This window comes from Panicum virgatum, chromosome 3K, assembly GCF_016808335.1.
Source record: "Panicum virgatum strain AP13 chromosome 3K, P.virgatum_v5, whole genome shotgun sequence".
NCBI classification, from domain to species: domain Eukaryota; kingdom Viridiplantae; phylum Streptophyta; class Magnoliopsida; order Poales; family Poaceae; genus Panicum; species Panicum virgatum.
Window position 1 is genome coordinate 7481335 of NC_053138.1, and position 12463 is coordinate 7493797.

The 12463-nt window shown below is 46.3% G+C and overlaps 1 protein-coding gene across 1 annotated transcript; it reads right to left on the reverse strand.

The window, feature by feature from the left end:
* Positions 1-97: 97 nt before the first annotated feature.
* On the reverse strand, positions 98-3757 carry LOC120697233 (soluble inorganic pyrophosphatase 4-like). Its single transcript, XM_039980393.1, has 8 exons — positions 3508-3757; positions 2002-2140; positions 1896-1924; positions 1587-1652; positions 1392-1499; positions 1000-1186; positions 573-654; positions 98-451 (listed from the first exon to the last, which is right to left on the reverse strand). The coding sequence occupies exons 2-8, from the start codon at positions 2129-2131 to the stop codon at positions 409-411; spliced, it is 645 nt and encodes a 214-aa protein (XP_039836327.1). The 5' UTR covers positions 2132-2140; positions 3508-3757; the 3' UTR covers positions 98-408.
* Between the last annotated feature and the right edge of the window lie 8706 nt (positions 3758-12463).

Sequence of the window (12463 nt, forward strand, 5' to 3'; positions counted from 1 at the left end):
TCAGCAATGTCAGGCCTAGTTTTTCAAAGAAGAAACAACGTTGAGGCCTTTGCAAGTTTGCACGAGGCACATTTCCTATCATAAAAGTGACAGAACAGAACAAATTCAATCTCAGCCGCTGGATTATATCAGGAATGTATATTACGATACCAATTTAGTACAACATATATAGGCACTGAGGCCAGGAAAGAATATTTTGTCCATTCTCGTGTTACTAGCTTCAACTACTACTGATTCCCCAGGGGATTTGGTTCAGGTTTCATTACTAGCGGTATACAAGTTACCAACAAAATAACAATACTTGTGTTTCATTAGGTAGTGTATCTCAGTTTTCGTCAACATCCTCCAGACCCAACCGGTGAAAAACATCCCTTCAAGCAAGGCACCGTTGCACCACGCAGCAGCAGCCTACCTCCTCAGGCCCTCAACAATGTAGGTAGCATACAGATCCCTGTGTAAAAAGAACATCACATAGCCATCCAGTTAGGTTGAGAAGAACATATTTTACCAGAATCAAGGTACCAAGCATGGTCTGGATTTTTTTTTCAAGAGTTGACAAGACATTAACTTACATAGAGTGTTGTATGGCTTCATAAGCAGCGCTAGCAGGCAGAAAGTCATTCACAGCAACCTCCTTGTTCTCATTCTTCTTGTCTATAGATCCCGGTTAAAGAAATCATTCAAATTAAGAGGCAAGTACGCTAATATTATCTTGACCTGGAGATTGAGACAGTTAACATTTTAACACACGATAAGGGTTTGCTAGTTAATCACTCAAAAAATGGCAAACTCATTTGGAAATGCACAACAGCCAATGATGCGCCACTATGGTTCAAGAGGCCTTGATGTTCAGGTCAAGTTAGGATTATTTGCAAAGTAGCATGTTGCAGATAAGTTAGGAGAATTTCACAATTATGATGAAAACAGTAATTGCATACGACAGTAGATTCTTAGTAGCTAGCAGAACCAAATACTGATCAAATAAATACAAAAGGATACAGTCCTCAAAGAAGCGCCTGATTTCAGCCAAGCGGTGAGGTGGAAGCTCCTTGATATCATTGTAGTGCTTGTATTCAGGATCATCGGCGCACACAGCAATGATCTTATCATCAGCCTCTCCCTGATCAATCATAGGCATAAGGCCGATGGCCTTTGCCCGAAGGAAACAGCCTGGAATAACTGGCTCCTGCACACTCACAAAAGTGACATTTGATAAAAATCTTCTCTGAGACACATGAAGAAATGAGAAATGTCAATGGCAATACTTCTAAATGCAAGATGGCTCTAGAGTCTAGAACACTGCTGGAACTAGTTCAACTTATTGCTACAACTGCTCAGAACACTATGAATCTGACAATTTGCAATTCATACCACAAAAAGCTAAGACACACCTGCATTATAACCAGCACATCCAGAGGGTCACTGTCTTCACAAAGTGTGCGAGGAATGAATCCATAGTTGTGAGGGTACACAACTGATGAATACAGCACACGGTCCACCTGCACATTCAAATGCAAAACAGGACATATTAGAACTGAGAAGATAGAGGTTTGCAACAATATGTGCAACAAGCCGCATTGCATTACCTTTATCAGTCCAGTTTTCTTGTCAAGTTCGTACTTCACCTTGCTGCCCCTGGGTATCTCAATGACCTGACAAAGAAATAGGACCCACTTCAATGAGTCTTTCTAAAACATTTGAGCAGGCATCAGAAAGGGACTACTGACACATAAAGTTCAGAACCAAACTTGGTATTAATGTCAGGGATATATTTTTTATTTTCCCAAGAAAAGACAAAATATAGTGATATTGAAATGAACATGTTGCAAAAGTATCCATCAATGTTAGGCAACAAAAGATCAATTGATCAGTGAAGTATCATATGATGGCCTTACACAGTTGAATATGGTTGGTGCACCAGGGCCTGCATGAAGTCAAGAAACATAAGTATCTGATAGCAATCAAGACAAAACTGACAGCTTGTCAAGACGAGTAGAATACCAATCTCCAGATCATGCCAAGGGTGCGCAGCAACAGATCTCCTGGACATGGATGACAGTATTCTTTCATTCAAAGCAGGAACCTTTTGGAATGAGCCTGCCTCCTTCACAGCTTCTACAGCGGGAGCCATCAGAACAACCTGGCAAGAATAAAAGGTTTCCAGGTAAACTGATTTGAATTGGTCTTCCAGGGGAAGGAACAATGTATGCTACCCAACATCGACTGCACTAGGTAACATGGTACACACTGAAGACATTGTCCAACAGTGACTAAAATAGGAAGCATTGTCCACATTTGCGCGGAGTTTCACTGTTTCATTATCATAAACATCTAAACCCAAAACAGCATCAAGGCTCCTAAAAATATTAAGCAGGAAGTCCGGGGTGATAAAATTAAATGCAGCAAAGAAATATTTTTGAGGAAAGAAGCAGATGGATAGGATTTCACCAACTATGCTGTCTGGTTTAATTAGGCTAAAAGATATAAACGGACCACCCATCATGTTTAAACTTTTTTGTGTGATGGTGAAAAAGATGACACCATGAGTGGACATGTGATCTGAGGCGCTTTGGGCCCATAACTCCATGCATGTATCCATGCCATTGCCGACGGTGTGTAATCACAAATGAAATGGGCAAACCAACTGCTAACAAATCGAAAAGCACAGCATAAAGCACAGCCAAATACTACTATTCATGATATGCTATTTTGGAATCTGGCTTGTGAACTAGCACTATTGCACCCGCAATTGCACAGGCAGCTGTAGTGTGAATCTATATGTGCAGGGAAGTTGGACGACTAGCTAGAGGAGTCGTGCACGCTGTGACAGTTGTATATAAGAAACAGCCTGGCAGTTGCAGGCACCCTAAAACTCGCAGGATAGTACGTGATTCCACATAGTATGTGCCAGAGTCGTGAATACTAACTCCGTGTGGTGTGGACACATTGTGGCAACTGGGCACCAAAGCTATTAATAGGATTTGAATCGCAGACGCAGTATTTTGTTGACTTGGAGTTCGGAGAGGGAGAGTACTAAGCACTACTCCGTAGTAGTAAGTAATGACGCACACGCGATCTGAATGAGTTTTTCAGGATTTTTTTTTCTCTCCTCATGCAAGGACAACCCCGTATGAGTCGGGGTCAAAATTTCCCACATCCCTCCAAATTCCCCAGCAATTCGGCCCATAACGGGATCGAGAGGGGAGAACGAGACTCGCGCATTTGGGTCGCGAATCTGTCCCAGCGCCTGGCCAACTCTAGAGGGATTGAACAACAATACCAGCATATACAGCAACAAAAGGAGGATACGCGCAAGTGAAACGCAAGCAACGGCGGGCGCTGGCGAAGTAATAATCGCCTAATCAGCGACGGAGGCGGAGACACGTGCGAACCGTAGGCGCAGGATCAGACGCGAAACGAAATGGGGATCTATCTACATGTGCTAGAGCAGGGGCAGGCTGCTGTTCGGGGGTGCAGAGGGGGAAGAGAAGGAAGACGCGTGCTCACCTGGGGCTGGAGCGCAGATCCAAATCTGGCGGGCGGGAGGGAGCGGCGCGGGGAGGCGAGGGAAGGAAGGAAACCCTAGAAGGCACGCCACGGGAACGGGGTGGGAGCGGAGGGGGAGCTCTGCCGCGCTTTTAAAGAGGAGGCGGAGGAGGCGCAGGCGGCCGGTGCAGAGCCGCGGAGCGGAGGAGACCGACAGAGAGAGGGGAGGGAGCGGTGGTGTACTGTACTTCCCGCTTTCTTCGGTCCTGCTCTTGTTTGTTTGTGTTTTCTTTCACTAGCAGTGGGCCAGTGGCTGTCAGAGGAAGAAGCCCCGCGGTTTCGCGTATTTGCACCCGCGCCCCTGCCCGTGCCTACCGGCTAGGACTGGCCCGCGGTTCCTAGGAAGATCCAGGGTGCCGGTGAGAATTTGGAGCGGAGCGGAGGGCATCCGTGCCGGCGGAAATGCGAACATTTCTCGATCCCCCTCCACGTGGCGCACCCGGCTCGGGTGACGGGTCGTGGGGGCGGGCCCCGGCGGGCGGTGGGCTCCCGCTCCATCGCGGCCGTCGGTGAGGGCGCGCGCGCGTGTCGGTGCCGGCGCCGGCGCTGCTGCCCCCGCCGCGCAGGAGGCATCCGATTCGGCGCTTGGCTGGCGTGGAAGCGACGCCTGATCGGCTGCACCGGCACCAGATGCCGCAACACTGCAACAGCACCAGCTCAACACAACCATTTAATAAAAAATTAAAAATATTAGTAGTCGGGGAAAAAGAAGAGAAAATGGGTGAGAGAAAAAAAAAGACGCGGCAATGAAGATGGAAGCTGGCGCGCGGAGGAACCGGTGTCCCCGTCGCGTCTCGCGTTCGCCGGCGGGGGAGCTCAGCACCAGGCAGGGTGTCGGTCGCACGTCGGTGCGGGGCTGTTGGCTTCTCTCCAGTCCAGCGGCGGTTGCCGCTCGGTGGAGGCGCTGCCTGACTGACGAATGAACGGATCGATCTCCGACAGGGCAGCGGCCGCCAGGTGTGGGAACGCCTCCGACGATCCTTCCACGCGGCACGCAGGTCGGTTACATTACAGGCGGAGCCAGTCAATCATGGAGACGAGACACGAGAAGATCGAAGGAAGAGGTCCGGTCTCCGTTCTACGGCGCCCGCGCCCGGAGGCCAAAGTAACTCCGTGCTCGGTCGATAACTACGTTGCCAAATCAAACTTATCGTCCAGGGAAGGCAGGGAAGTTGAGGTGCAATAATCCAAGGCCTAACCTGCGTATCAGCAAGAGGACTCGTAGTTACATTATTTACGTCGGACTACAAGCAAGTGGGTGGGGGAACGTACGGCCGAACGGATCGATAGATGGGGGTGATCCGTGGTCGGCACGTACGCACGCGTCTCCGCTCCGTCCTGACCCCGCGCACCCCCGGGGTTGTGACCTCTGGCCTACGCTACACAGCGCCCCCCACCTTCTTGGACCGGGGACAACCCAGCTTACTTTTATGAGTTTATTTCTCACCTTTTTCCCTTTCAACAAGATATATTTCTTGAGGGTGCAGGCTACTCCTCCAGAACCTTCTTCTTCTTCTTCTTCGGAGCTGTCCATTTAAAAAAAAAACTTAGCCTTCTTCGGAGCTGTCGCCAACCTAGTACAGTAGTATGAGATCCTTGACTAAATTAAACTACTACTAGTAGTATGAACATAGTACTATAGTAGTACTAGTAGTATGCCATGCCACTAGTAATATGCCGGTAATATCCAATGGAATCTTCCTCCTGGGCTGCCGGTCAATGCCAGGCAAGCCTGCAGCTGAACCACGGCACGCCATCGATCGATGCTGCTACCGGGGCAGCACGACCACCCGTGCTCTCGTGGCAGTGGCATGTACCGTTCCGTTTTAGAGTAATTTCCTCCTAGCAGCATACTGACCAGCAGCTTGGTGGTTGTTCAAGCGCGGCGCGCCACAAGCCCACAACTTTTACGCAGCACAGCATGATAGTCCATTTCCCCGCCACACTTGTGGCGCCGGATTTGTAGGCCACGGATCCGCCGTGGCAATTTACGGCGGGGAACCAATGCAAGCAGCCCCACGGTTTGCCCTGATCAGACAAGAGGCGGCGGCGGCGGCGGCCTGTGGCTGTCATTGGGCGGCCGGCCCGCTACTGCAAAGGCCTCCTAGACGTGCAGACTGGTGGCGGACCGAGAGCCCAGTGGAAACGGCAACGCTCTTCCTCCGCTCATCCGCCTCCCTCCTTTTCTTCCAGAAAAGAAAAGGAAGAGGTCTCTCCGTTTGACGTCTTCCTCCACGGCGGATGCTTCCAAAGCCTCCTAGGTCGTCACCGCGGGTATACGTACGTAGTCGGTTGCCACTAGTAACAGCAATGGAACCCATAATAATTAATTAATGTCAACATGTGGATTGATTCGTGGGTGGCACGCGTCTCCATCGTCGCTGACTTTGACCTCTCGCCAGCATCGCACCCGGGACACCCCAGCTAATTACGGTTACGACACTTGATATTTACAAGAGAAATCTCCTCTTCCAGCAGGACTAGGAGTAATTAAGCCCCTAATTTCTTCTATAGACTCTGACTAACAGGGGAGTGCCATGGCACTGCCCACTAGGGGTAGTAGCATATGCTCGTGACATCCCACCGCATCTTCTTCTACCTCCACCGCCGCCGGCCGGGCACGCCGCACCAAATCACGGCACGCCAACAAGGAAAAGTCTTTGCCCCCTTGACATTCTACTACTCATCGAATTCAATCCCATCTCATACAAAAGCAAGCCACCGTGTCACGAGAGATTAGAAGACATGAGATGAGAGGGCACTTAAGAAAGATGAAAATCTTGGGCCTCCGAATGGGCTCTCTTAAATCTGCTGCCATTCAAGTAGTGGGCCTCCAAGCAAGGACCGGGCCGACTATATATAAACAAACTGGGCCAAACGCAGCAAGGACCGTGGTTTTTTATTTTTATATTTTATATTTTTGTTTTTTACAAAAATATATTTTCGATTTGGAAATTTACAGAAATATACCCTGGCCGCCCGGCAGCGGAGCGGCCGGGACCTGGCCGCCCGGCAGCCGGGCGGCAGGGGCTTATCCGCAAAAAAAAAAGACGACAAAAAATTGCAGACAGGTCCCTGGGGGCCAGTCGCCCGGCAGCCGGGCGGCCGGCCCCCCCAGGCCGCCCGGCAGCCGGGCGGCCGGCCTGGCCGCCCGGCTGCGGAGCGACCGGCTCTCCCACCCTTATATAAGGGTTGGCTGGTCCCTCCACTCCTCATTTGCATCACTAAAATTCCAGAAACTAAGAAAAAAGAGAGAGGGAGGGAGAGAGGCGAAGCCCTGCCGGATTTTCGAGCCAGCGACTGCACACTTTACAAATAGCATGATTGTGTGTCCAGATATGTCGAGCAATTATTTTTGTTGTAATTATTTTTGTTGAAACAGTAGATTAGCAATCAATTTAATATTATGATTGTGTGTCCAGATATGTCGAGCAAGCTTCGTTTTCAAGTTCATTATGATGATGGATATATTTCTCATGATGCGTATGGAGTAGATCTATCAGCTTTTGAACGAAGAGAGTACGGAATAGATAAACCCTTAGAGAGGAGTTTTGGTTCCATACGCAAATGGCATCACGAGATATTCAATGTGAATTCAAAGACTCATTTCCTAACCGTTCAGACTGTGACAAATTGGGAAACTGAAGGGGATTTCTGCGAGTTGATGCTTATAGCAAACACCGAAGAATGGCGGACTTACATGCAAGCAGCTCTTGATCGCGGGTGGCCTCTTGCAATGCTAATTCAGATTCACCAGAAGGCAGCCCATTTCGGTGAAGGATCATCAAGTACATCATCTCATATGAACCAGGCAGTGCAACAAGAAATTGAAGATCAGAACATGCATGTCACAGAACCTGAGCCGCAAGGTATAGCTGATCAGGTAGGAGTAAAAGAAGATCAGAATGTGCATGTCATTTAACCTGAGCCGCAAGGTTTAGCTGATGAGGGGGAGCGGATACCTGGAATAGTGGAAGCTGTACAGAATGAAGACCAAGAGGCTCGAATGATGGAAGAATGTGGGGACTCATCAGACGATGAGGACTACCCGTTGCTAGGTGAATGGCGAGGCAAGGGTTTTGGAAATCCAGTGATACAGGATATTAGGAGTAATGAGTACGAATACAGAGAGAATGAGGTTGTGCAGGGGGCAAAGTATCCTAGCATTGAAGCTGTGAAAGATGCTATGAAGCTTTGGGCTTATCGTTGAGGAAGGAATTCAGAGTGGTGAGGTATAGCAGTAAAGAATATGAGGTGAAGTGTGTCAATGACGATTGTACATGACGAGTACATGCCTATAAGGGCAAGTACAAGACACACTGGGAGTATTCCATTGTTACACCACATACATATAGATTTACCGCTGTTACTCAAACTCACCGTAACATCACATCCACTTTCGTTGCCAAGAAGATGTATGGGGTGATTCTTGACAAAATAGATTATGAGCCAAAATTGATAATTAGGGACATCGACGACCGTTTTCAATACAAAATCAGCTATGCAAAGACATGGCGGGCAAAACAAAAGGTGTTTGAGATGAGATTTGGCACATATGAGGCATCATATGATAACCTGCCTCACATGCTGTCAGCAATTGTGCAGAGAAATCCTGAAAGTGCGGCTGATACCTACATTGTACCGAGTTTAGATGGGGGACCTGGGTTTCTGCTTCGTGCTTTCTTCTGTCTTGGTGCATGTGTGAGGGCATTTATGTATTGTCTTCCTGTTCTATGTATTGACGGCACATTCTTGACAGAAAGATATAAGGGGACAATATTGACAGCGATTGAAGTTGATTGCAACAAGCAGGTGGTTCCCATCGCCTTTGCTTTTGTTGAGAATGAGAACACAGAGAGCTGTTACTGGTTCCTTGAGCATGTGAAGATTCACGTTGTTGCTGGAAGACTTGATGTTTGCCTCATCAGTGACAGACATGCTGGTCTTCTAGCAGCAATAAGGCAACTACATGAAGGAAGTCGAGGACAGCCTCCTCTATGGCCAGATGTTGTGAGTAGGTGGAGCATAAGGCATATGTGTGCAAATTTTTATGAGCGCTTCAAGAATAAGGAACTTATGAATTTGTTCAAGAGAATGTGCACTCAGAATCAGCAGCGGAAGTTTGATGCATTGTGACAGGTGCTAGATAACATGTGCGCCAAGCTGCTAAAGGAACATGCCTCAACCTCCAGCCGGAGACGTTCCGGCGACGGACCTTTCACACAGTGGATTAAGGATGCACCTAAGGATAAGTGGTCAATTCTATACGACACTGGTGGTCGTCGATATGGGATCGAGACAACCAACCACGCAGAGTGTTACAATATGGTAATGCGTCATGTTCGTGGATTTTCTCTTGTTGGCATAGTTGAATTCATCATATACGGATGCATAAGGTACTTCAGAGAGCGGTACCAGGCAACTGCTGTCTTACTTAATGATACAGGTGTGATTTTTTGTAATAGGGTCACTAACTACATGAAAGAAAAGATTGAAAAGGCTCAATATCACAGAGTGGTCACCATGGGCACAAAGGATCAAAGGTTTGAGGTTTCATGCAATGACATGACAGGGCAGGGTGTCCGCAGACAAACGGTCGTTTAGGATTGCTTGATAACGCCAGAAGGCAAGGTTTTTTGCAGATGCAAGAAGCCACAGCTTCTTCACTTACCATGCTCTCAAGTCATTGCGGCATGTTCAGAATCTGAGTTGGATCCTGGGTTTTTGTTTCACAATATTACAGAAAAGAAACCGTTGTGCACACTTGGGGCCATGAGATATATGGCATAGGAAGTCTGTGATCATTCACTACACCAAATATCTCTCCAATGTACATTCACAATCCAGATGCTAGGAGAGGGGTAGGTCGACGGCAGACACTTCATATCCATAACAGAATGGATGAGTCTGAGGCAGGAAAGAAAAAAAAAGATGCAACCTGTGTGGAGCAGATGGTCACACTTACAAGAAGTGCCCTAAAATGCAAGAAGATAATGCTGGTGCTGAGGTTGGACCTTCTGGAAATCCCACCGATGGATTGCCTCTGGATTTTGGAGCCCGTCGCGTTTAGATTTCGTTATGTGTGCATATGTATTTGAACTAGATGTATGGATATGTATTCCGACCTGTATATCATAATTACATTTCGTTATGTATGGATATATATTTGCATCAGATTTTAGCATGTAATATTACGAAGGTATTTGTGTAGTAAGATTTCTTGGTTGTAGTTCTAAATGTGTAGGTTGGTTCAATTATATTGCTCACTGAATGTAGTGTACTGAAAATAGAAGGGTAGTTACGAATCATAAATTTTCGGTTTGCAATACATTTTTGTAAACAATGCTACGATTACAAAGCAGAGGCTTAAGGCGTTCGTACTACTAGATACTTGAACAATGAAAAACATGGCATGTGCAACACAATAACCTCGTGTTGTGAGTAAACCTAACATACCTTAGGAAATGTAAAATGCCGGGATTACATGGTGGTGCTTTACTGAGTGCACCGGGTATATTTTACCTTCCTAATAGCTTCAGACCCTGCTTCCTTAGCACGGCGGGCCCTCTCTCGATTCCTCTCCCTATCAGCTTCACGTTTCTCTGCCTTCTGACGTTCCACTTCTGCAATCCTCTTCTGAATCTCTTCCTGGTTTTTCTTGCGCTTCTCCTCCATCTGTTCTTCATGCAGCATTCGTTGCCACCTTTGTGCAGCCCACCTTGCTTGACGCTCCACGTGGTACTTATCCTGCTGAGATTGCTCGGCGTCTAACCACTGCACGAAATCACATAGAGGCGGTGGAGTCTTTTCCCAAATCATGTTAGAAGTCATTACTAGATCTGAAAGTGGCAAACTCTGATAATGTTTTGTAGTACCTTTGCTCAGTCCTTGTCGTAATGCTTGGGCGGGTCGTACTCGTAATTCTCGCATATGAAGAATCTATTGCCAAAGTCGTCCCCCAAAACCCTTGATTTCATTAGTTTGCATAAAGATCCGCAAAAACACATATACACCTAGACTCCTTGGGGGACTGTTTCCGTCACCTTATTCCATGGAATGTAGGTGGATCCTGAGGATGCCATGGTGTTGAGCCCTGGCAATCACAAGTGAGCAATCAGATTGCTAATATACTATATCAACGCTAATAATTATCAGTAACTACACCTAAATGTCCCACTAATCACTCCTAATAATAATTAAACTGATTGCTAAACTATTTTCTAACATTTTCTAAAAAAATTTCTCACATTTTCTAAAATTTTCTAAAAAAATTTAATATTATCTTCCAATTTTTAAGACTTTCTAATATTTCTCTAACAATTTTCTAGTATTTTCTAATACTAAATCTAACACCAAATTTACTATATCAACGCTAATCACTACAAGTAACTACATCTAAATGTACCACTAATCACTCCTAACAATAATTGAACTGATTGCTAATCTACTGTTTCAAAAAAATAATTACAACATAATCTATTTATAAAATATAGAAAATTTTATTTACCTAAAGTCGCCTGCTTGAAAATCCGACAGGGCTTCGCCGCTTTGCCTCTCACTCCCTCCCTCTCTCTTTTTTTTTTTTCTAGATTTTTAGTAAGGCAAATGAGAGGGTGAGGGGGCAGCCAACACCTTATATAGGGGTGGGGGCTGGCCGCCCGGCTGCCGGGCGACCGGTCCCCAAAGACCTGTCTGCAATTTTTTGTCGTCTTTTTTGCGGATAGGCCCCTGCCGCCGGGCTGCCGGGCGGCCGGGATATATTTCTGTAAATTTTCCGAAAATATATTTTTGTAAAAAACGAAAATAAAAAAATAAAAAAATAAAAAAAGCCGCGCAAGTACCAGGCCGACTATAAACAAACTGGGCCAAACGAGGCAAGTTTTTCGGTCCACAAGGCAGGCCCACCCCTGCCTTTTCGTTTCAGTTTCGGAATCGGAGTATCGGACGTGCTAGTACACTAGGCCTGTCTTCCGCGGAAAGGAAACTTGAGCAGTTTCAAAGAAACAAATTCCCCTAGCAAATCAAAACCAATTTTTAGTCCTCCAATTATTAACACTAGGCTGTTACATTTTCCTTCTCGATGATGATTTCTTTTTTTCCTTAAAAAAATAAAATTCTTGCTGTAGAGATTCACCTTTATTGCCGAACTCTTGGCAAACACTTTTGACCTAAGGCCCTGTTTAGTTTTCAAAAAATTTGCTACAGTATCAATCACATCGAATGTTCGAACACATGCATGGAGCACTAAATATAGTTGAAAAAAATAATTAATTACACAGTCTAACTGATTACCACGAGATGAATCTTTTAAGCTTAATTAGTTCATGATTGGACATTATTTATTAAGTAACAACGAAATGTGCTACAGTACCAAAATCAATAATTTTTCACCAACTAAACAGGGCCTATAAATTAGAAACCTGGCACCGCATTTAGTTCTACATTGTTTTGTTAATAGAATCTACATTCATGCAATTTAGAATATATGACTTTGACAAACTTTTTTTTTGGTGAACTATATATTTCATCAACTGTTAACCTGCTGCTGCTGATGAAATCAAGGAGAGCCTTATCGATCCAATTGACTACCCAAAAGGAAACTCTGCCGCTACCTCCTTGGGTACTGCAGCCCTCCATTGCTCAAGCTCACAAGTTTCTCGATTCTGTTGCCGGAGCCCGGAGGAGGGAAGGAAAAAAAATACAAGAAAGGAACCCGAAAAGGAGCTCTCCTATACAGTGGCGGATCCAGGACACGGCCAAAGAGGGCTGAAGTCTTCTTCTTCTCTCTTCACTTTCTCCTCTTCTAGCTCCCTTTTTCCAATGGAGTGGAGCCCCCCCCCCCCCCCCCGCGCCCCCCTTGATCCGCCACTGCTCCTATACTACCTCTACATCCCTACGGGCAGCGTAGCTGCGTGTA

What these genes read in the sequence shown, in the direction of transcription:
- LOC120697233 (XM_039980393.1), bottom strand. Translation starts at nt 2,131, where the DNA reads ATGGCTCCCGCTGTAGAAGCTGTGAAGGAGGCAGGCTCATTCCAAAAG. An exon ending in CACCAACCATATTCAACTGT is followed by an intron (nt 1,653 to 1,895) that starts GTAAGGCCATCA and finishes TTTCTTTGTCAG; the next exon opens with GTCATTGAGATACCCAGGGG. An exon ending in CAGGCGCTTCTTTGAGGACT is followed by an intron (nt 655 to 999) that starts GTATCCTTTTGT and finishes CGGGATCTATAG; the next exon opens with ACAAGAAGAATGAGAACAAG.